The sequence below is a fragment of the Vipera ursinii genome (assembly GCF_947247035.1).
Source record: "Vipera ursinii genome assembly, chromosome: 10".
Taxonomy (NCBI): Eukaryota; Metazoa; Chordata; class Lepidosauria; order Squamata; family Viperidae; genus Vipera; species Vipera ursinii.
The window spans coordinates 5551770-5576717 of NC_139520.1; the positions used below are offsets into that span (position 1 = coordinate 5551770).

Genomic DNA, 24948 nt, shown 5'->3' on the forward strand with positions numbered 1-24948 from the left:
CTCTTTCCAGAGTCTCAACATCGTTTTTTATAATATGGTAATCAAAACTGGCTACTGAGTGTGGTCTTACTAAGGCTTTCTAAAGTAGTACTAGTGGAAGAAAGAGAGACGGAAGTAGATTCTTTCCTATTTTAAAACATTTTCAAATTCATGTACGAATTGTGGTTTTTCAGAAGCAGAAGCTGAACCACAGACGGGAACAAATGAATACTGTGTCCTGGGAGGAGAAAAGGCAAAATATATTGTTTTAATGGCTGGATCTGCCACCTTGTGGCTGGTCAATGAAGTATTTGGTATTCAGATCCGTAAATAGATGTAAAAATATTTTTAACAGCTGCAAACCCAAAATAGATGCAGTATGGTCAAGCTGACTGAATGTTTTTGGAACAGCTGCTTCATCATCATTCTGCAAAGGGAAAAAAGAGAAAAAGAGGAAGAAGGAAAGCAAAATGTTAGTGATGATTTAGGACAGACCAGTTGTCAAAGCGCTAGTTAGGTATTCTAAATTTAAATCTTAAGTCTTGGTTTAGCAAAGAACACCTTGATGCTGAGACTAGCTTAGCCTAGCTCAGGGGTAGGCAACCTCAGCTCTTTTATGACTCATGGACTTCAACTCCCAGAATTCCTGAGCCAGCTGGCTCAGGAATTCTGGGAGTTGAAGTCCATGAGTCATAAAAGAGCCGAGGTTGCCTAACCCTGGCCTAGCTCAAGGATAATAGCATTTATAGAGATAAAAATTGCTTTTCAAAGGTGCAGGTGATGCCACGTACCTCATGCTAGGACCTCATCACACAAATGGATGTCCTACCTGATGATGGTGTACTTTGCACCTGATATGTTTTTGCTAAAAATGCAAAAAGAGGCTCTAGAGGTGGGGTCTCCAAACTTGGTCACTTTAAGACTTCTGGACTTCAACTCCCAGAATTCCCCAGCCAGCATGGACCATCTGCTGTTTATACTAAAGAGAGAAAAATGTGCTGGAGCAATTTTGTCTCTCTTTATCAATTGGCATTATATTTCAATGTCATGGCTGGCTGGCTAATTCTGGGAACTGAAGTCCACAAGTTTTAAAGTGGCCATGTTTGGAGAGCCCTACTCTAGCTTAGAAACTTGTCCAAGCAGGCAAGAGAAATAATTCTGCTGCATTCTCACATTTTATACAGTAAGGTAAGGTAAAGGTTCCCCCGCACATGCGCGCTAGTCCTTTCCAACTCTAGGGACCGGTGCTCATCTCCGTTTCAAAGCCAAAGAGCCAGTGCTTGTCCGAGGACGTCTCCGTGGTCATGTGGCCGGTGTGACTAGACGCCAAAGGCGCACGGAACGCTGTTACCTTCCCACCGTAGTGGTCCCTATTTTTCTACTTGCATTTTTATGTGCTTTCGAACTGCTAGGTTGGCAGAAGCTGGGATGAGGCGCTCACTCTGCTACGCGGCACTCGGGATTCGACCCGCCAAACTGCTGACCTTCTGATCGACAAGCTCAGCGTCCTAACCCACGGAGCCACCGCGTTCCCTTTTTTATACAGTAGTTCACTTTAAAAAAAAACAACTTGGATCAAACAATGCTGGGGATTTGAGTTGAGCTTTTTATGTCTTATTTATCTATGATCCCATCTGCCTTTGAGTGAAGTCCAGATTATTATTTCATTGCATTCCTTATCTCCATACAATACAAGATTGGCTGTTGGAAAATGGTAAGATTTGGTCTCTCTTTGGATTTCCAAGAGGCAACTTCTGATTGTTGGGCCTCAGAATAGTTATTTTTATTTACTCATATTGATCACCCTCTCTAAATCCCCAGGCATTAGAGACAAGCAATCTACACTAGCTTCCAACCATTGGCCACAGGAAGACATGTGGGGTCTTTCAGCTCCTGGTGCTCCATCACTGGTAATTTTTAAGAAAAAAATTGGATAACCAGTTGTCCGGAATGGTGTAGGGCAGGGGTCTGCAACCTTGACAAACTTTAAGACTGGTGGGCTTCAGCTCCCAGAATCCCTCAGCCAGCTGTTGGCTGAGGAATTCTGGGAGCTGAAGTCCACCAGTCTTAAAGTTGTCAAGGTTGCAGACCCCTGGGTGTAGGGTCTCCTCCTTGAGCAGGGGGCTGGACTTGAAGACCTCCAAGTTCCCTTCCAACTATTCTGGTTATTCTGGTTCACAATAATTCCTGAAATCAATTAGTTTTAAAGAAAAATTGGTCGGACCCCATTAATTATGTTGTAAAGATTTTGGGCACAGGAAGTTGGCTGATTTATTTCAGGACAATATTGATCACAATCACAATATTGATCACAATCTATTGTTCAGTAAGCAAGCTGGGCTTAATGCAAGCTAGTCAACACTTTGTCTGGGTATTGTTATTCCAACTGGCCTCAGGCATTATATTATTGATGGCAACTTGGTGTTTGACCCAATTCCTTATAGAGGCTTGGGTGAAACTGGCAACCTCTCCAACCAGCTTAGATGTGGCACTCCAGGGTGTCTCTTTCACCCAACCTCTAGTCAAAACGGGTTAACCCAGATTGTTGTGCTCTTCTTAACGTACGTGGCCGTTCTTGTGTTCTCCAAGCAGACTCAAGATTTAACTACGTGGAATTTGGAAGCCACGCTCACGAAACGTTCTCCACCCAAGGTTCAGCTCTTTATGGGTTAATTTCAAATCTACAGCATCATTGAGGACTTCCTGCCTTTTGGGCTCCACACTACATACTTCCTATGCTTGGTTTCAGCCAACGTGTCTTGTTTACAAAGCGTCTTTTTTGGCATGAATTTGCCACTTCCATGCCAGCTTCAATCATTACCACACCCTCCCAAGCTGGAAAGTTACTGTTTCAGTCCTTCTATATGCCACTAGAGGGCAGTGCGGTGCTTGGCAGTGAAAAGATGCTGGGTTTGTCCGCTAGAAAGCAGCAGCCCAGGTTTGAGACAGCGCCACAGGATGGGGTGAGTTCCTGTTACTTGCTTCAGCTCCTGCCAACCTAGCAGTTCAAAAGCAGGCAAATGTGAGTAGATAAATAGGTGCCACTTCGGTGGGAAGGTAACAATGCTGTGATGTCATGCTTGCCACGAAACTGACTCCGGACAGCGCTGGCTCAATGTCCTTGAAACGGAGATGAGCCTCTCTCCCTACAGTTGGCATCCGCAGGTACTTCTTTACACTCATATTCTCCTTCAGTGGCACTCATATTTGTTACGATGCAACAGACTTCTGGTTTCTACTTATGTTGCAGAAACTCTTTGTCAGGATTTACCTCAGACCAAAGATGATGTAAAGTGGAAAGTTAAATGGCAGCTACAAAATCTACAATTTCAATCTTCTGCTTGGAAGGAACAAAGAAAAACTTAATACCGACACCTAAGTTTCATTTTGTTAGCAGTAAACTTGCAATTATGATCTTGGCTCTGCATTTTTAAGCCTAACATAATCACCACAGGTAGTCCTCGACTCAGAACCAATCGTTTGGCAACCATTCAAAGTTACAACAGACGTTTAAGACTGTTGTTCTATGGGGGGGGGAAATGATTTTTGCAGACAATTGACTGCAAAAATGGCTACAAAATTGGGCAGCTATGTGGTGACTTGCTTAATGACAGGCCTGACTTACACCTTAATTCCAGGCTCAATTACGGTCATACGTCAAGAATTACCTGCATACAGATCGTAGATTTGTAAATTGGAAGTTGAAAAAGGATGCCAGTAAATTGGCAAAGACAAAACCCATTAAAGATCTGGATCCTACAATTATTTATGCAACTCCGGTATTTTATTTCTCAGAGCAGAAGACCCCTAGGTTTAAAAGACAATAGGTAAAGGTAAAGGTTCCCCCGCACATGCGTGCTAGTCGTTTCCGACTCTAGGGGCCGGTGCTCATCTCCGTTTGAAAGCCGAAGAGCCAGCGCTTGTCCAAGGACGTCTCCGTGGTCATGTGGCCGGCATGACTAGACGCCAAAGGCGCACGGAACTCTGTTACCTCCACCGGAGGGGTCCCTATTTTTCTACTTGCATTTTTACGTGCTTTCGAACTGCTAGGTTGGCAGAAGCTGGGATGAGCAACAGGCGCTCACTCTGTTACGCGGCACTCGGGATTCGACCCGCCAAACTGCCGACCTTCTGATCGACAAGCTCAGCGTCCTAACCCACTGAGCCACTGCGTCCCTTTTTAATTTTGAGAATATCAAAATGATTCCTGGGGGGGGGGTCTTTTCAATTCACAAAATTGGTGGCTACTGTGTGTATTTCCCCCCCCCCCCCGCACTTTTATCTTTGTTCCAAATACCAGTCTGGACAATTTCATTTTCTAAGACCTGTCTGCGAAGTTATGTAAGATTAGAGCAGCTGCTAACATGCCAGTTTTTTGTTTGAAGCTGAGTCTCATCAATGCAATAACTCCCCAACACTTGCAAACAATCTCAGTTTAATAAAATTAAGCTGCAATATATTAAACTTTTGTTTAATAATGTACAAGAAAACAAGTCCAGCCATCGTGCGACTGTCCTTGTGAAATTTTGAGTAGATAGAAACAGAAAACATCCAGGTTACAATCCACAAGAGAGAAAACACACCATTTCAGCATCGTCCTGAAATCCAAACACAGAAATGGGAAAAGGTTTTTATATGCAAAATAATCCCTGAGTGGAAAAGAATGACTTTGGAAAAATCATGCATTCAATCAGGCTTAAGTGGGGTGGGGTGGGGGTTAGTAATGAGCATTGTAAGAAGCCCACACAATCTTTTGATTATAAGATGCTAGAAATATCACAGCCTGGGCTCAAACTTCTGTGTGTAAAATGAACAGCTGCAGTAATTTTGGGTGATCCTATTACCCCTTCTGACCCACTCGGACTGTCCCAACTTGGGGGCAAAGGTTACTGACAAAATATCCGTTCTTTTCCAAGTGTAGGAGCCTCCAGTTCATGCTCCACCCAATTTCAGATTCAGACCAATTGTTATGCCCAAAATTGGACACATTTTTTTTTAAAATTTGTATCCCAGAAAGCACTATTAATTCAGAATTATGTATGGCTAACGTGCAGGGGATCCGCCTGAGAATCTGCATGGAGGGAAGGAAGGATTGTCCACAAGTCTTCTTTTGCACAAATCCCATTCTTTCTTTTTTTTTTTAAGTTTGAAATGTTAAGGACAAAAAGAACTTATAGATTAAACAGACTGCTGGCAAAATAGAAAGCTGCTTGAAGTCATATTTGCAATTTGATCTATCGGAAGACAATGCCTCCAGACCTTGTCTTGACTTACTAAATTGGCAAAATTGGAAACCCGCTCGTGTTTGAAACTTAGGAAAATACTTTGGGCTACACTGTGTAAGCAGGGGTGGGCAATTATGGCCCCTTTATGACCTGCGGACTTTCAATTCCCAGAATTCCCAAGCCAGCCGCTTGGGAATTCTAGGAGTTGCAAGTCCGCAAGTCGTAAAGGGGCCATATAGTTCCCCGCCCCTGTTGTGCAGTATTAATAGGCTTGACTGTTACCTTCTTGTGGAAAGCTATTTACACCTTATCTTTTACACGTGTTGTCAGGAACTAAGCACAGCTTTTTCTTCATTTTTGGCATTCACTTCCCCTACTATGCTGGTTGCACAAGTTTGCACACACTCCGTGTACATGAGGCGTGAGATCCACTCCCAAATGGAATCCAACGATCCTGGCAGAAGGAATCTGCCACTCTTGCACTTGGCCCCCCAAGACAGCCGAGGCACACACAAAACGTCACACCGCCCTCAAGCCACAGCTTTGGGGATCTTATTGTTTGCGTACGTGAAGCTCCGAGCTAGCATCTCATTGCACCTTCAACCACATCTGCCTTTAGTTTCAAAGTCAACATTCGCCCTCTTTCATCCAGTCATCCTTGGCCACATTTGGGCATTCCAGCTCATGTCCGGACCAGCCTTGGTAGTCAAGAAAGAGGAGGTTTATGTGCCCAGTTAGTTTGCCACAGCCGGAGGCCCTTCTGGCAGAAGGGAGGCAAAGAAAGTCTTGAAGAAAAGCCAAGCTGTGCTCATGAAGGAAACGGCTGGGGCCGGCTGGATCTCTCCTGCGGCCTCCGAATTCTCAGTTTCATTTTGTTCTCTCGGGTTTTCCTCCTGCTGAGATAAAAGGGGGGGGGGGTTAATTACATGGAGATACTTCCTCCTAGGAGTCTCCAACTGTTAGCATGGTTTAACTAGGCCAGTGGTGGCAAACCTATGGCACGGGTGCCAGAGGCGGCACTCGGAGCCCTCCCCGTAGGCACCCACGCCAAGCCTCGGAGGTGGCGACTGTCCCTCTTCAACCAGCTGCCCCCCACAGGTGTCCCTCCCCATGAGCGACACTGAGGTGACCACACCCACCTTGACCACACCCAATCTTCCATGACCACCACAGCCACCCCCACCCAGTGGGCCACGCCCGCCTGGCACCCAACGATACGTTAAGTGGGTTTTGGGTTGCAGTTTGGGCACTCGGTCTCTAAAAGGTTGGCCATCACTGAACTAGGCCAAAGTTCAACATTTTTTCCCCTTTGGGTTGACTTTAGGCAAAATCCCTGCAAGTGTCCTATGTTTACATCATCGTAAATTTCCTGAATGTAGGTTGTGCCTTTTAACAGGGGTCCCCAAGCTGTGAGCCCTGGACCACTACCGGGCCGCATGAGTGGCTGGCTGGTGTGTGCATGCATGCAGCCCCACTTGCCCAAGCGTTACCAGCGTTCGTGGCTTCACACATGCAAGCAACAGGTGTTTGTGAGTGCACACCCGTGCACCCATGTGTTCACCCCCTCCCCCGTCTCCCTGAAAGGTTGGAGAACTCTGCCTTACAACCACAGCTAAGCCCAAAATTTGTTAAGTGAGTTTTGCCCCAGTTTTATGATTTTTCTTGCCAGAGTTGTTAAATGAATCACTGCAGTTTTTAACTTAGTGAAAGGGTTAAGTGAATTGACTTTGCTTGTCAGAGAGCGGCAAAAATTGATCATACGACCTAGGGACCGTCACAAATATGACCCAGTTGTCAAGCAACTGAATTTTGATCACCTGACCATGGGGACGCTTGCAAGTGTGCAAAATGGCCACGTCACTTTTTTTCAGGGCCGATATTAACTTCAAACGGTCACTAAACAAATGGATATAAGTTGAGGGCTACCTGTAATCTTTTCAAGGCTACTTCAGCCCCAAATATCCTGGGTATTGAGATTATTCATATACTGTATTATTAAATACTGCAACATTTACATTGGCAGGATCCAGAGGATGAGCAAGATCTGTTTTCTGGCACTTTTTTCTCCCTACTGCAAACACAAGGCTAAAAAAAGTGCTGCTGGCTCTCCTCCAACTGTGTGGTTTAAATAATGAACTTTCACTATGACCTATAAAAGGTGATGCCACCCAATCAGTTTGGATTAGTGGTTAAGGTGCTAAACCAGAAAACCTGAGTTCTAATCCTTCCTTTAGGCATGAAAGCCAGCTGTTGTGATTCCTCGCCAGCCCGTGGATCCAGCAGCTGAGTCTGAGGAATCAGATGAGGAGGAGGAAGGGTCTGGAGTGGCATTAAAGTCAGAGGAAGGCTCTGAGGAGCTCCAAGAGTTGCATTCGGACGAGGAGCCCGGCCCCTCTACTCGCGCTCAGGCTGAGACACAGCTGTGCTGGGAGCCTGAGCTGGGCTGTGATGAAGGACAGTTGGGAAATATTCAAGATGCATGAAAACGCCGACAAGAGAAGCGAGTAGGACAGAGGAACGCAATGGGGCGGCTCCAAAGGCAAAGGAAAAGGCATTAGGAAGCCACGCCTGGGCTGAATTATAAAAGGGGAGGTGTGGGAGTTCCTGGTTGCTGAAGGCCACCATTCATGTTGAGGATCCAGTTTCTGTGAACTGTTTGCCTTGGACATTGACTCAGGTCTGTGAGAATAAAAGGGGTTGGTTTTTTTCTCGCGGTTTCTCCTTGTGAACATAACAAGGACTCACGTAGGCTGGGACAGAACATCAACTGGGTGACCTTGGGCCAGCCGTTCTCTCTCAGCTCACAGGTTTGTTATGAGGAAAAGAGAAGGTGTATTCAATATGTCTGCTACCTCCAGTCACTTATAAAGTAAATAAGGTGGGATAAAAGTCTAATATATAAAAGAAACCCATTTGCTAAATAAAATGTCTAAAAGATTTCCAATGCAATTGCAGCATCACCACTAGCCAATTTTGGGGCAGCTGCCTCTTATTAGGGTTTGTCATGCAAGTAACCCAAGGACATCAAATGGCACTTGGTACAGGACAGACATCTAATGCCAAATCTCATAATCCAGGAACTGAATATTCTTTCTTGGGGAACAATTTGTTCGTTCCTCTTTGGCTGTGGCACATTTCCTCCAGAGCCAGACCTGTTCCAAGGATGGTTTGGGATTTATCAAATTTATTTGCTGCCCATCTTGTGGTTCGGTACATCTCTTGAGTGGCTTAATTCCAAAAGGAACTCTTAAGCTGAAGCATATTGTGCCAGATAAAACAGGTCTGTCTGGAGACAAAACCAACCTATTTTCAGTTCTGATGCTGCAGTTCCAGGGAGAGGTAAATCCTTGACTTAACGAACCCAAAAATTCTGTTGCTAAGTGAGAGCTGAGTTTTGCCCCATTTTATGATCTTTCTGGCCACGGTTGTTAAGGGAATGAATCACTGCAGTTGCTAAGTTAGCAACACAGTTGTGAAGAGAATCTGGCTTCCTCACTGACTTTTATCAGGTGGTTACAAAAGGTGGGCACGTGACCCCGGGATGCTGCAACCATCACGAGCCAGTTGCTAAGCATCTGAAGTTTGACTACAGGGATGCTGCAAAAAAACAGCCATAAGCCACTTTTTCAATGCTGTCATAATTTTTGAACGGTCACTAAATGAGAGGGGTTGTAAACTGAGGCTTATCAGCATCACTGAAATGCCCTGGAACATCCTAATCGTGGTCCAAAGGGAGTATGAACTCTTAAACACAGTTAGTATGGAAGCAAGGCCCCACGGGCCTAGCATGTTCACTCTAGGTCAGGGGTAGGCAACCTTGGCTCTTTTATGACTCGTGGACTTCAACTCCCAGAATTCCTGAGCCAGCCACGCTGAGGGGAAAGGGAGAGGTTTCCAAGCTGACCCATGCTGGCTGAGGAATTCTGGGAGTTGAAGTCCACGAGTCATAAAAGAGCCAAGGTTGCCTACCCCTGGCACTAGGTTAATTCTGAAAACCAAAGTTTTATGATACTTTCCGGCATGAAACTTACTTGTTGTAAATTGTTGTTCTGATCTTGATTAACCGCAACTTGGGCAGGATTGTTGTTTGGCGGTGGCTGGACTGGCCTTCGTCTGAAAGGGAACCAGCCAACCTGGTGTCTAAGGAGAGAAGACATGTGTTAGAAAGACGAAACCCTCTGGAGTCACAGTCAATCTCTGTCTTTTAAATGGGCACCAAACATATCTGATGCAGACATGGACATCCACTGCCCTTCCCAGCAGGCTTCCAGCCTAGTCAAATATTTTCGATTTTAGTAAATTTCCTCCAAATACAGGTAGTCCCAACTTATGACCACAATCGACCCCAGTGACAGAGTTGTTAAGTTTTTGCCCCATTCTGTAATCTTTCTTGTTATAATTGTTAAGTGAATCACTGCAGTTGTTTAGTTATTAACGCAACTGTTAAGCAAAATCAATGGGGAAGGCAGGTTCACTCATCAGTGGGTTGCAAGAGGTGATCACATGACCCTGGGACAGTGGAATCCTCATAAATGCAGGCAATCCTCGATGTGCGACTACAACCGAGCCCAAAATTTCTATTGCTAAGTGAAACATTGTCTCATTTTACCCCATTTTTCTTGGCACATCTGTTAAGTGAAACACTGCTGTTGTTCGAGTTAGCAACATGGTTCTTAAGTTGAGTCTGGCTTCTCCACTGACTTTGCCAGAGGGTCACATGCCCCCCCCAGGACACTGCAACTGTTCTGTACCAGCCTGCTACCAGCCCTGCAGAAAAGGCAGGGACAACCCCTTTTACAAGAAGGCAAGAGGCTGGAACTAAGCCTGCCAAATTTATGGATACAAAAGGAAACAGAACAAGACACGAACCATGAAACAGGAGCTATTCAAGCGGTTGCCTTCAGCAAACCAGCTCTCCCACGCATTCCCCTTTTATACAGTTCAGGGCGTGGCTTCTCTCTGCCTCCTTCCAAGGTGCCCCATTGCCTTCCTCTGTTTACTCCTGATTGACTGCCTCCTGCGTCGGGCGTCCTTGAAGAGGGCCAGCTGTGGGTCATCTTCATCCACGCTGTCAGGCTCACACAGCTGGGTCTCAGTGGTGACCAAGTGGGAGGGGCCTGGCTGAGGGTTCTGTGGAGCCTCAATATTATTCTCAGCAAGCTCTCCAACACCCCCCTCCTCCTCCTCTGAATCGTCCATCCGACCCAACTGCCGAACCCACAGGCTGACCCTGAATCACAACAGCAACCGTCATAAACACAAATCAGTTGCCAACTGTCCAAATTTTGATCATGTGACTGTGGGGCGCGCTGCAATGGTTGTAAGCATGAAAAATGTTTGTAAGTCGCTTTTTCAGTGCCGTTGCAACTTTGAACGGTCACTAAACGAATTGCTGGTGAAGACTACCTGGAGGTGAATTCAAGCCTTATGCAGGAACCAACCACCCACCCCAGCTTTCCAGCCCAGCCCAAGCAGACTCACAGGTACATGAGGAGGGTGCCGGCCATCACCAAGAGGAACCGGCTCATGCTGGAGTAAAAGTAAACGATGTTGACAAAGACGTAGAAGAGGGTGGCCGAGTAGAGCCAGTCCAGCCAATCGCGATTGACTTCTTCGTCTTCCTCCATAAGGGGCCCTCCCTGGGCGTTCATGCGCAGGTTTGGGTTCACTCCGGGGTTGGCTTGAGGGGGGGCGTTTTGATCCACCGGGGGGTTCTCAGCCGGGAACGGGCCAGGAAGGGGAGCCGAGGGGGCCACCGGAGCCACCGAGATCTCCTGGGAACGTCTGGCGGAGGAGAAGTCGTCCGAATGAGCGTTGGCAGCCATGCTGAAGAGAAAATGGGAGATCAAAAGGCCTTTATCGTGCTGGAAGAACAGCACGGCTTAGAAGCGCTTGGCAGCACGAGGGCAGCGGTTGGCGAAATACAAATGAACCCTAAATTATAAAAAAAAAATTGGGGGGGGGGAAATGCTGGCTGGGGAATTCTGGGAATTTAAGTCCCCAGGTCTTAAAATCGACAGGGTTGAGAAACACTGGGCTCCTGAAATCTGTATGGAAATTGCAAAATTCTGCATTACCACAATTGTGGCTAAAAAGATGTGGCTCTGTCCGAATGACTTTCGCGTAACTTTTTGCCACGGGCGCCAATTTATGAAGTCTGATTTATTATTATTTTTCTTTTTTTTATATATTGTCTCTAGCCAGCTGTCTTTTCTTTCTGTTAAGTCTTTGGTAGGTTATTATAAAGCCATTCTTAAAACACTGACCCTGTTCACCTGTATTGATAGCTTCATACTACTGGAAGATTTTTATTTTTTTTTGGAAAACGTGCCGTGAATTTCATGTGTTCAGCGTGTAACTTCAGACATAAAAGAGCAAACATGAAACTTACTACTGCATGTAGTATTGCCTTGTGTAAATCTGATGGAACCAGAGCTGCAGCATGTTATGATACGCTGTGTAGGATGAATAACTGGAGCTCACAGCTTGAAAGGGATGCTGAGTCACCGGAGACCTGGTTTAGGAGACAGAATGCGGCCGTTACAGTCTTCAGGTTTACAAACTATAACTGAATCGACCCCATTTTACAACCGTTTTTGTGGTGGTCGTTAAGCAGGCCCACCATTGGGCTATGGGGCTGTTTCTTGGCAGAAATGTGAAGTCAGTGCCAATTTCCTGCCAAGCCATTTTAAATCACGGTCAGTTGACCTGGGGTGCAGCGAACCTTGTAAATGCAAGCCAACTGCAGAGCACCCAATGTGGTCATGTAATTGCATGGGGGGGAAAGACTATGTCAGAACTTCAAAGCTGGACCCCAAGTCCCTTTTGGGAAGGGATAGGTCTGTTGCAGTTGCTAAGCGACCAATCTTTAAAAGTCGAGGACTTCCTGTATTTTCCCTCCTCCTTTAAAACCTTCCGCAAGGGTTTTTGCAAAGTAATGCTGTAAGCTTTCTGAATGAAAAATTTCGTTTCATGTGCCACCACCACCCACCGCCAAAATTTAACTTTACAGTCAGCTTCTTCCATTTGTTCATGGAACGAAGGCGCCCAAGTACTAGCCAATTTCATCAACACAGTTGAGACATGGATGGGATGTGTAAAAAAAAAAAATGAAATCCCAGAGCTTGGAAAGGCAAACAGACGTCCCAGAAAACAAGCTTCTGTATCGACGCCAGGAAACAACAGGGATGTGCCCACAAAGTTACCCAGCCTGGAATTCAAATTCACAGATGACTGCAAGTTGAGTCACGGCAACGGGACCCGTTTCCAACCAAAAAATAAAAATAAAAGCCCAGTTGCTATGATTCAACTTCCAGACAACTCTGCCTGGATGGCTTGAGAACCTTCACTGTCAAATCACAGAAGCTTCTGTCCTCCCACCCCAAAATAAGAATTTGGATGCTCAAACCTACCTTGTGCCAGCTTCCGGTGTGGTCTCAGACGGGCCTGGGGTAGCCTCTTCTTGGCTGGGAGCAGGCCTTGGAGGAAGATCTGAAGGATTCTGGCCCGACGCCGTGGACTGCTGCTTGGCTTCAGCCACCTAAAACAGGAGGAATTTACCGCTGCATTTCAAAACAGGCTTCAAAAGGTCTGCTCCAAGTGTTCACCTCCATTTCAGAGCCCTCTAAAGCAAAGGTCTCCAAACCTGGCGGCTTCAAGACTTGTGGACTGCCTGGCTGAGGAATTCTGGGAATTGAAGTCCACAAGTCTTAAAGCTGCCACGTTTGGAGACCCCCATGCTGTAAAGCAAAGGATTCCGTTTTGTTGGGAAATCAAAGGTAAGGAGGAAAGGATGCAACCCACACCTGACCCATCGCAAGACTCTCACCTGACCACAGAAAGCCCTTATAAACAGAAGAATAACTCAATTGTTTAAAAGGAAAAAAAACCCATACCCTGAGACTGTGAAGTCTGGTCTTCTCCAACGCCCCCAATTCTACCTATAGAACCATGGCTATGTTCACCTGTTCTGCTAAGCCAGACACGTCAAACTCACGACGTCACGTGATGTTGCACAATGTAGCTGGTCAGTTTTGCCATTGCCAGCAATGGGGTGGGCTCAGCTTCCGGATGACACATCCGGCCCCGAAGACTTGTGGGCTTCAATTCCCAGAATTCCTCAGCCAGGCAGTCTACAAGTCTTGAAGCCGCCAAGTTTGACACCCCTGTGCTAAGCCAAACACAGCCGGGAAGCCAGGCCTTTCTGAGAGGTCGCACAACATGGAAATTGGGCCATTGTGATCAACAAACCAAAATTGGAACTGTTCTGGATTTCTGTGAGCTCAATTGTTTGATTATCTTATATCCTAGAACAACCGTGGCAATTTTAAGATGTGTGGACTTCAACTCCCAGAATTCCCCAGCCAGCCAAGAGAATTGAATTCCACACATCTTAAAAGCAGCCAAGGTTAAAGAAACAGTCCTAGAATGGCTTCCTATAGACCCAATTCCCTCCTTTTAGTACTGCTGGTCAAGAAAACATAACCCTCCCTCAGGTGTGGAAGAACTTACATCCAGTCATCCTCAGTGCAACCTTGGCTCTTTTATGACTCGTGGACTTCAACTCCCAGAATTCCTGAGCCAGCATGATTCAGCTTGGAAACTTTCCCTTTCCCCTCAGCATGGCTGGCTCAGGAATTCTGGGAGTCCACAAGTCCTAAAAGAGCCAAGGTTGCCTACCCCTGCTCTGTGCCTTTTGATCCCGGTCCCTACCTCCGTCGAAAAATCCCCATAATGGACTGGCGCAATATAAAAATCTTGCCAAGACCCCAAAATATGTGATAAAAATCAAATGAGAAGCTAACATCTCAAAAGGATCACTTCTCAATACCTTCACGCCAGTTCCTTGCATCTTGGGCAGATTCTTGGCGTTGCACACCAAATGGAGAGCATGAACCGTCTCCTGCTGAAACACAGAAAGCGTATTAAAGCTTCAAATGAGAACTCAGGGGAGACATTTTTAACTGCTGAAAGCAAGGCGAGCAGGTCAGATGCCACATACCTTGGTGAGGAAGTCTTGAAGAAAAAGATGGTCGTGCAACAACTTTCCAGAATAAATCAACCTTTGAGTGTCTTCAGGCTTTGAAGGGGAAAAAGGCAGCAGTTAAAATGGTGTTTTTTTAAAAAAAAGAAGTAAGATTCCTCATTCTTGTAAATGTGCAAGCGTGGATTCTTGTTCTTAGATTATAAACAGCGGATCTTTGGACAAACAGCAAAGCAATGACCTTTGAGGTCCCTTCTCACGAGGAAAACTTTTCCCTTTGGAATGAGATTACAGCTGGATTCCAGTTGTTTCATCAGTGGCTGAATTGTAGTTACACATGGAGATATTGTCTTTCATCAACTGGCTTAAAAGATCAGTTAAATCATTGCAACCAATGCCAATTGCACAGAAGACTTTAAGGAAGGAGCTGATTGTAAGTAAAGACACTAGTTTCAATATATTCTAGAGAGCAACTTTTTTTAAAAGGAAGCTGACTAAGATTTGTTCACTATTCCCCTGTATCAGGGTTCTTCAAACTTGGCCCTTTTATGACTTGTGGACTTCAACTCCCAGGATTTCTCAGCCAGGCACGCGTGACCAGTTTTCACACTTACAAAAACTGCAGCATCCCCAAGGTCACGTTTATTATTTTATTTTAATTCCATTTATATCCCGCCCTTCTCCGAAGACTCAGGGCGGCTTACAAGCTTAGCAGTAGCCTTCATTCTATGTATAAGCCTGCTTATTAGGGCTTTTACACACACCACAAGCGGCATTATTACAAAGTCAGCTTAATTGCCCCCAACAATCTGGGTCCTCAAAATGTTCAAAATCCAGGGACTTGGAAACTGGCATGTATTCATGACAGTTACAGTGTCCCAGGCACACGTGATCTCACCATTTGCCATTTGCCTAGTCAATGCTAGATTTGCTTAACAACCACATGATTCACTTAGCAACCATGGGGGGGAGTTTTGCTCCATTTTATAATGGAGCAAAACTCATTTAAATGCCTCACAAAGCAATAGAAACTTTGGGTTCATTTGTGGTCATAAGCCAAAGAGAAAATGAATGTATGTATGTATGTATGTATGTATGTATGTATGTATATTTCCTTTATTTATTTACGTATAAAAGATTGACTTCTGCTTCTCATCAGGGCAACGTTCTGGCCACTTCTGAAGGCAGGTAAGACTGAACACCTATCAAGCTTTTGCACTTATTACCAACCCAAGGCCAAATTTGCAGGCATTTGTGTTAATCATTGACATCTTTCAGGAAGCTTTATCATGCCACCTTTTCTTTTGGATTATATTAATTAGAAGCGCATAGTAGATTTCTATAAGACTCTTAACCCTCAGATAATCCCATGCTTTGTCTTTAAACTGAGGCACTATTATCCTTAGAAATCCACTGCTGTTATTTTGGATGTAAAGAAATGTGGATGTAAAGACAGGTTTCTACTAGTCTTTTCCAACCAGACATTTTTTCAATGAGAAGCCCCCACAAAAAAACAAAAATGTGGAGGCCATCAATCTGGGCAACTGGTTGTTCTGCATGTTAGGTTTTGTAGTGTTGGCACTTCTTTGGGCAGAGTAAAATACAGTTTGATGCTCCAAGCTTCTCTAGAGAAATCCCTGGTGGAAGACTAAACACAAACCCAAAGCAGAAAGGGTCAAATCCCAACACAGCATTGTACAATCAACAGGCTACGTTGCAGGTCAGGGTTCTGAAAAGGTCAACTGGGCTAGCTGGCATGCAAGGCCAAAAGGCAAAACAGATGGGCAATGAGCAACACCACTCCACTCAGCCTACATCACCAGTGGCCTTGGGGAATGAAAGGTCGCACCCTCCACCCAGCCTTGGGACATTTTGTATTACAACAACCTATTGCCTTGTTTTAAGATTGTTCTTTCATTCCTTTGCCTTTCCTGTACAATGGAAACTTTTATTGCTTCTAACTCCTGTTCCACCAGGCAAGATGTGTAGGCAATGCCAATGAAGGCTTCTTATCTTGTGATTAAATGGCCAAAGTATTTAGCCTTGTCAACAATATCAGGCCAAGGGAGAGAGTTTCCAAAATATAGAAACACACAAACATTATGAAACTGTACCGAAACCTCTCCTCCTTTCGAGTTATCTTTAAACAAATAAAATACTACCAAGCTGGCTGAGTTGCATCATCTGCTTTGCAAAGCAAATTGTGTCAAAATAATTGTTTTGTAGAAGGAAAGATACAAACTATATTTTTTTCTACCATAAGCAAGTAACTTTCTCAGCATCAACAGCAAGCAACCAAAGTTGTTCACAGAAAGATGCTTTGAGGGGGGGGGGATGGAAATATGAGGAGTTTACTGCAAATGAGGAACAGATAAAAATATGCCAAGGACAAAATGTTATTCTTCCAATCAGCTGACCCAGTCTATAAATGTTTTGTAATAAATGTACTAATTGCTGATGTGGAGAAAACATCTCACTTTGGCCTTATGTCCTGGAAAGCTACAATTCTCACAAGCAAGACACCAAGTAACCACAAGGAAATATTGAAAATTCTGATCCAATTAATAGAATAACAGAGATGAAAAAGTCCTTAGAGGTCTTCTAGTCCAACCCTCTGCTGAAGCGAGAGTCCATTTTGTAGAAATGGCTGTCCAACCTCTTCTTAAAAACCTCCAGTGATGGAGCACCCAGTGTCTGGAGGCAAGCCATTCCACTAATTTGTTCTCCAAACACCAACACACCCAGTGAAATGTCATCATGCTAAACAATATTAACAACTTCTGTGAAAATATTGCAGGAAAAGTGGATCAGACTGGTTCCCCACAGAGACAACCCACACAGCAAGGATTTATTTTATTTTTTTGAGGGGGAAAGGCCTTCTACAGCCAAACCTAACTCAAAAGGGGTAAAAAAAATCAGGCTTTTTTTAAAGAGAAAATTCAAAATACACAAGGGAAATCTATGCTGAGCATAAGCAGGCAGGGCCAGGAATGAGAGAGAGATTCCTTTAAAATTGTGGCACAGGACACCCAACTCCAGGGGCTGATCTGTGTTATCAAACACCTTGCCAGGGTCAGACCCTGCTTAGCACTGGGATGGGAGGCCACCAGGAAATCCTCCAACACACTGGAACAGAAGCCATTTCAGAGAAAAGCTACTTCCTAGAATTGCTGGAGAAACTCACTCCCTGCTTGGCATCGTCGCTCTCAGAAACACAATAAATCAACGATGCAAGGAACTACTACTTTTTTTCCTGACAAAACAAAACTAGGTCCTTGCCCTGAATCCTGGGCCAGAGCCAATGCACTCTGTGCATGCTCAGAAAGGCACTTGGAATAAACCAACCCTGCAAGGAACTGCACATTTTTTTCCTCTTTCTGCAAATGCAACCTTTGAAAACTCCCGACTTACCCAGCAGAGGAAATGCACTCTACACTTGCTCAGGAGCTCCATCCTCTGACCTGGCACGAGCCCGGGCAAGGAGGCCAAGCGGGGTGGCTGGCGAGGAGACTCAAGACCATCCCTACCAAAGGGCTTCCATGCCGGCAGGGGACGTCTCCCATCATCCCCAGCCGCGCCACTCTACTGTCCAACGGCGACGGGGGAAGGAAAGGACGCCCAAGCCCACCTCGGACGACCCCCGCCCCGGCCCCCAAAAGCAGGAAAAGGCGCTTAAGCGGCTTTCGAAACCCGCTTCCTCCCAAGCCCCAGCCAGCTAGGCCAGCCTTCGACGTCGGGCCCCTGCCTAGAAACCCACCCAGAGGCCCGCAAAATCTTGGCACGCCATTCCCCAGCCGGCAAACCCAAGTGGGATAGACTGCGCCCATCCGAGGAGGCTCCACTTCGCGCAAGGGGAAGGGAGGGCGGAGGTGAAACAAGCTGGCCGAGCGCGCATGCGCGTTTCAGAGCTCACCGGCTCATCCGGGTGAAGGTGTCGCAGCTCCGCCTTGAGGCGTCGGACGCTCCAGGAGCGCCGGGCCGACAGGAGCAGGTCCGAGTGGCGCTGCGCGGGGCTCTTGACGACGAGGCCCACCTCGTCCGCCGCCGCCGCCGCCTCCCCCTCGGCTTGCCGGCTCTCCATTTTCTCTGCGGCCTCGAAGCCCTTCAAACTCCTCACAGGCGCCTCTCGCTCGACGACGACGACGACGGTGCTGGGGCGGCGACGGCTGCCTTTATAGCCTCGCGGGCGGCTCAGGCCACGCCTCCGCATTGTCGCGACTTCGCTGTGGCCGTCGAGGATTGGCCGTCAGAACGAGCTCGAGTCAGACGTGGGCCTATCAGGAGAGGCCGCTGGCGGGAAAGGATGGAAGGAAAGACGCGATAGGGCGGGAGGAGGCCGAACGGGACTGGTCAATCCGGAGGCGGGAAGTTGAGCTTGGTTGGTGGTAACCCAGCACATATTGTCACCTATTGGACTACCACTCCCACAATTCCTTGCCTCTGGCTTGGTCGGCGGGGGTGGAAGGGAGTTGAAGTCCACACAGTCTCTGCAGGCTTCCGCATTTCGTAACCGTGTTTACTGTTGCTGCTGCTGCGTTCCCATAAGAAATAAGGCTAAACTAAAATTAGGTTGCTTGTGATTCAGCAGCCAGTGGTGGGAATGCAGCCCTTGCCTTAAAACGAGGCGTGGGCCAGGCAGTCCCATTAAATTGTAATGTGCTGTGTTTGGACATTGTGTAAGATGAATGCAGCAACTCTCGTTTTGCAGTGTTTAAGCTCTTTCACCCTGGCAGCTTTGGCTTTTAAATGGAGGTTTGGCAGCTGGAAACTGGGATGGAGAAGAACATTGGAAGCTGTCTTATTACGCTATTCAAGTATCTTTATGTATCCCATCATTGCCACCCCAACAGCCGAGTGTTTTCTGAAATTCTTGAACAGGTAGTCCTCGATTTAACAACAGTTTGTTTAGTAACCACTCTAACTTACAGCAGCACTGAAAAATGTGATTTATGACCGTTTTTCAAAGTTACGACCTTTGCAGCATCCTTTGATTGTGTGGATCATAACAAACTGTGGCAAGTTCTTAAAGAGATGGGAGTACCAGAACATCTTATTTATCTCTTGAGAAACCTATATGCGGGCCAAGAAGCAACAGTGAGAACTGGACACGGAACCACTGATTGGTTCCAAATTGGGAAAGGAGTCTGGCAAGGCTGTATACTGTCGCCTTGCCTATTTAACTTCTATGCAGAGCACATCATGAGAAAGGCAGGGCTAGAGGAGTCAAAAGTTGGAATTAAGATTACTGGAAGAAATATCAACAACCTAAGATATGCAGATGATACCACTCTAATGGCAGAAATTGAAGAGGAACTAAAGAGCCTCTTGTTGCGGGTGAAGAAGGAGAGTGCAAAAGTTGGGTTAAAACTTAACATTAAGAAAACCAAGATCATGGCATCCGGCCCTCTCAATCCTTGGCAAATAGATGGGGAAGAAATGGAGGTAGTGACAGATTTTATTTTCCTGGGCTCCAAGATCACTGCAGATGGGGACTGTAGTCAAGAAATTAAAAGACGCTTGCTCCTCGGGAGGAAAGCCATGGCAAATCTAGACAGCACACTAAAAAGCAGAGACATCACCCTGTCAACAAAAGTGCGTATAGTCAAGGCTATGGTCTTCCCAGTTGCAATGTATGGCAGTGAAAGTTGGACCATAAGAAAGGCTGAGCGCAAAAGAATTTAGGCCTTTGAACTCTGGTGCTGGAGAAGACTCCTGCGAGTCCCTTGGACTGCAAGGCGATCAAACCGGTCAGTCCTAGAGGAGATCAACCCTGACTGCTCTTTAGAAGGCCAGATCCTGAAGCTAAAACTGAAATACTTTGGCCACCTAATGAGGAGGAAGGACTCACTGGAGAAGAGCCTAATGCTGGGAAAGATTGAGGGCAATAGAAGAAGGGGACGACAGAGAATGAGGTGGCTGGATGGAGTCACTGAAGCAGTAGGCGTGAGCTTAAATGGAGTCCAGAAGATGGTAGAGGACAGGAAAGCCTGGAGGAACATTGTCCATAGGGTCACGATGGGTCGGACACGACTTCGCAACTAACATCAACAATGACCGTTGCAGTGTCCCAAGGTCATGTGACCTCCTTTTGCAAACCTCAGAAGCAAAGTCAGTGGGGGAAGCCATTCGCTTAACAATCGTCTTACTAACTTAACATCTGCAGTGATTCAGTTAACAACTGTGGCAAGAAAGGTTGTAAAATGGGGCAAAACTCACTTAACAAATGTCTCACTTAGCAACAGAAATGTTGGGCTCAATTGTGGTCATACATCCAGGAGGACTCCCTGTGTTATTGACTAATTTAGAATTTATTGAGTGGATACTGGTGCAGGAAGACATTATAGGAGGGGCTGGCTGCTTGGTGATCTGAACTTGCTTGTTTTCTTGCAGACATTTCATGACCCTAACTAGGCAAGATCATCAGTGCTACTATGTAGTAAGGAGTGCTGTTTGCTGTGTGTTTCTATTCTGGGGTCTTGCTTGTCAGGGGTGGGTGGGTGAGGGGGTTCTTGAGGATTCTTTGTTTGGGCAGTTTAATGGCTCTGGGGGGTTTCTTGATTGGGCTATTGTTTACTTGATTATTGGTCTCAAGATGACCTTGGACCTAATCTATGCTGATCTGAGTGCTGATTACTGGTGGAGAAGTGCTGGAGTCTTGTTCTCTTTGTGGCTGGTTGATTGTCTCTTTTGCATAGTCTATATTGTTAATGTCTATGTGTCTATTGATGGCTGATTTGTCAGAGTGCCAGGCTTCTAGAAATTCCCTGGCATTTTTGGATTTGGCCTCATCTAGGATTGTCACATTTTCCTAATTGAAAACTATGGTTAAATCTGTCTACATGTGAAATTAAAGGATTTTCATCATGCCTTTTGATTGCCAGTTGGTGTTCATGGATGCCTTCTGCCAGTCTTGTCCTGCATAACAGTTGTTGCAGTTCTTCCATTGTATGTAAGATGACACCTATTTTTATTTCTGGGGTTGCTGGACTTTATAGGAGATGCAATATTCTGTACTCTTGCTCTAAGACACATTTTTTAAAACTTGGCAAGATGTCCAGATGTCAACTCCCAGAATTGCTATGGCTGTGGAATGCTGGTAGTTCAGTTCAATTCAGAATAGAGCTGGAAGTGAGCCTGGAGGTCTTCTAGTCCAACCCCCTCCTCAAACAGGAGACCCTATACCATCTCAGACAAATGGTTGTCCAATCTCTTGTTTAAAACCTCCAGTGATGGAGCAACCATAACTTCTGAAGGCGAGCTGTTCCACTTATTTGTTCTCACTGTTAGGAGATTTCTCTTTCATTCCAGGTTGCTTCTCTCCTTGATTAGTTTCCATCCGTTGCTTCTTGTCCTGCCTTCTGGTGCTTTGGAAAATAAGTTGACCCCCCATCTCTTCTCTGTGGCAGCCCCTCAAATATTGGAATTTGTTATCATGTCACCCCTAGTCCTTCTTTTCGCTAGACTGGCTATACCCAAATCCTGCAACTGTTCTTCATATGTTTTAGTCTCCAGGCCTTTGATCACCTTAGTTGCTATTTTCTTTGCAGTTTTGAAATCCAGTTGAAATCCAGATGTCTTAAAATTGCCAAAATTGAAAAACACTTTTTAAGCGCTGTTCCCTTTGCAGCCTGAAGTCCCTTTTGAAAATAAAGCATATGGTAGTTTATGTTTTTTACTTTTATACCTTGTATTAAGCTCTGGGAAGTCGGGGAGGGGGGAAGGGGAGGGGGGAAGGGTTGGGTTGGGAAGGGGGGGAGGGGGTGGGGTTGTTTTGTTAAAGATAAAATGTATTGAAAAACTTTTCAATAAAAAAAAGAAAAGAAAGCATTAGATAGTACTTCAAAACTAAGTTTCTCAAGAAAAGCCAACAAACTCAAATCCAGCCTGCTGTTTACTCAAATATTTACTCAAATATTTGAGCACATAAAGGGATTAGCTGTGCTGAATGTCACCATTGTGGAATATACATATCCAAACTGCCTTGTTCAAGTGCCTAAGGCTTTTCTTCCCAGATTTCTTTCACTGCTAACTAATTTAGAATTTCCAACAGAAGAGGATACCAAATGCGCAGCTCAGGATGGCACTGTGGGGTCCTTTGAGCTTGGTGGTTTCTTTGCAAAGGTTTCGTTATCCAGCTGGATAACTGGGGCATTGATATATTACCTACTTGGGTAATGAAACCTCTGTAAGCAAACCATCAAGGAGTGCCCAGTTTAGAATTTACAACAGAGGTTTCCAACCTTGGCAACTTTAAGATCTGTGGGCTTCAGGCTCCCAGAATTTCCCAGTGAGGTGAAATCCAGGCATCTTAAAGTTGCTAAGGTTGAACAACACTTCTTTATCCAAATTAGCTTGTTGCACAAATCTTTGTGAATTGAAGTTATGTCCCCCATCCAGGTTATGTCCTCTCTCCCGAGCAACCAGAAGCTTTAGTTCTATAAGAAGGAAAAATCCCCAAGGAAATATTGGCAGCCACGTCCCTCCCCATAGTGAAGGAAGTCAGAAGATATGCCAAAGGCTTAGGGCAGGGCCCTTTTATGACTTGTGGACTTCCACTGGCTGAGGAATTCTGGGAGTTGAAGTCCACGAATCATAAAAGGGCCAGGTTTGAAGACTCCTGCGCTAGCCCATCAAAGAGAAAGATTAGAGGTGACATGATGGCATCTTCCAATACTTGAAGGAGCATCATAAGGAAAACAGAGTCAATTTATTGTCCAAAGCATCTGAGAGCAGGACAAGAAGCAACGGATGGAAGCTCCTCAGAGGGAGATCCATCCTGGAAACAAAGAGAAATTTTCCAACAGTGAGAAAGATTAATCAATGGAACAGCTTGACTTCAGAACTTGTGGGTGCTCCATCACTGGAGGTTTTCAAGAAGAGATTGGACAGCCATTTGTCTAAGATAGCATAAGATCCCTTCCTTATGGAGGAGGCTGGACTAGTAGACTTCCAGCCTTATGTCCTTTCCAGCCCTATGTTCTACCCTCCATACCTGGAGATCTTCCAAACAGGTGGATTTCACCTTCATGAAGTCTCCACAATGCCCACTGTGATTGGGGATTTCTCAGAATTTATATCCCCCTCATTAGAGGACACTTTGTCATGGAAAAGTGCTAATTATGTCAGAATGGGAAACCTCTGTTACCTTCCATACATTGGTGGAATTTGGTTCTCTGATAGTTTCTCAGGCTGCCTGGAAATGTCACCAAAGAGGTGCAGTAATGCCCACACACCTGTTGTCTTCTCAGGATAAGGGATTACAACATCTACGATGAAATGGCTGCTGCCTTATTAGAAAACTAGCAAGATCTTGCAGGACTTTTCTGCAAGTCCAGAATTTGAGCCTTTGGTAGAAAGAATAACCGACGTGAAACGGACCTTGGAAGTCTTCTAGTCCAACTCCGTGGTCAAGCAGGAAAACCCATACCATTTCAAACAAGTGGCTGTCCAGTCTCTTCTTAAAAGCCTCCAGTGATTGAGTGCCCACAGCTTCTGAAGGCAAGCTGTTAAATTGGTTAATTGTTCTCATTTTTTGGAAATTTCTTCTTAGTTCTAGGTGGCTTCTCTCCTTGATTAGTTTCCATCCGCTGCTTCTTGTCTTGCGTTCAGGGGCTTTGGAGAATAGCTTGACTCCCTCTTCTTTGGGGCAGCCCCTGAGACACTGGAAAACTGCTATCACGTCACCCCTGGTCCTTCTTTTCACTAGGTTAGCCATACCCAACTCCTGCCACCGTTTACCTTACATTTTAATCTCCAAACCTCGGATCATTTTTGTTGCTCTTCTGTGCACTCTTTCCAAAGTCTCACCATCTTTTTTTATAATGGGGTGAGCAAAACTGGATGCGGTATTAGAGAAGAGGCGGAGAACCTCCTCAGCTCTCCTCATTTCCCAGGGGAAATAAGAGGACCCTGGTCAATCACAGGGACCAGAGTCTCTTGATGGAGTTCTATGGGCGGCCATAGAAATTGAATGGATGGATGAATAAGACTCAGCCCATTGACACACACAGGCACACAAAGGGTATGAGTGCTCCAACACTGGAAATTTTTAAGAAGAGACTGGACAGCCATATGTCCAAAATGGTATAGGGTTTCCTGCCTGAGCAGGGGGTTGGACTAGATGACCTCCTAGGTCCCTTCCAACTTTATATTATTATTATATAATAATTGTTGCGGCCCTATCTGGACCGGGATGCCCTGCGTACAGTCACTCATGCGCTCATGACCTCTCGGATAGACTACTGCAATGCTCTCTACATGGGGCTGCCCTTGAATACCACTCGGAGGCTCCAACTGGTGCAGAATGCGGCCGTGCGAGTTGTGGTGGGGGTCTCCCAATACTCCCATGTAACACCTCTGCTCCGCGAGCTGCATTGGCTTCCGGTTGTCTTCCGGGTGAGATTCAAGGTGCTGGTGATGACCTATAAAGCCCTAAATGGCATGGGCCCGGATTATTTATGGGAGTACCTTTTGCCGGCGTTAACTTCCCATCGTCCTGTGCGCTTCCACAGAGAGGGCCTCCTCAGGGTGCCGTCGGCCAGGGAATGTCAACTGGCGGCTCCCAGGGGGAGAGCATTCTCTGTGGGCACGCCTGCCCTCTGGAATCAGCTCCCTGTTGAACTCCGAATGGCTCCCGACCTTCGCTCTTTTCGCCGCAACCTGAAGACTTGGCTATTTGAACTTGCCGGCCTGGACTGAGGGATTGGGGTTTTAGATTTTAAATTTTAAATTTTAGAACATGTTTTATTGTTTAGGGCTACT

General features: G+C 45.8%; 1 protein-coding gene across 3 annotated transcripts; it reads right to left on the reverse strand.

Annotated features, from left to right (window-relative positions):
- Positions 1-272: 272 nt before the first annotated feature.
- On the reverse strand, positions 273-18320 carry HERPUD1 (homocysteine inducible ER protein with ubiquitin like domain 1). 3 transcript variants are annotated; one of them, XR_014493390.1, is made up of 9 exons: positions 18101-18320; positions 14206-14283; positions 14035-14109; positions 12617-12744; positions 11596-11718; positions 10686-11030; positions 9236-9344; positions 5487-6100; positions 273-406 (listed from the first exon to the last, which is right to left on the reverse strand). XR_014493390.1 is itself a non-coding variant. In XM_083370320.1 (8 exons), the coding sequence occupies exons 1-8, from the start codon at positions 18266-18268 to the stop codon at positions 5939-5941; spliced, it is 1185 nt and encodes a 394-aa protein (XP_083226446.1). In that variant the 5' UTR covers positions 18269-18320; the 3' UTR covers positions 4398-5938. The 3 variants fall into 3 exon arrangements, 2 of the variants coding, with proteins under 2 accessions (XP_083226446.1, XP_083226445.1); XM_083370320.1 differs by lacking the exon at positions 273-406 and having other exon boundaries at positions 4398-6100; positions 14035-14106; XM_083370319.1 differs by lacking the exon at positions 273-406 and having other exon boundaries at positions 4398-6100.
- Positions 18321-24948: the final 6628 nt, after the last annotated feature.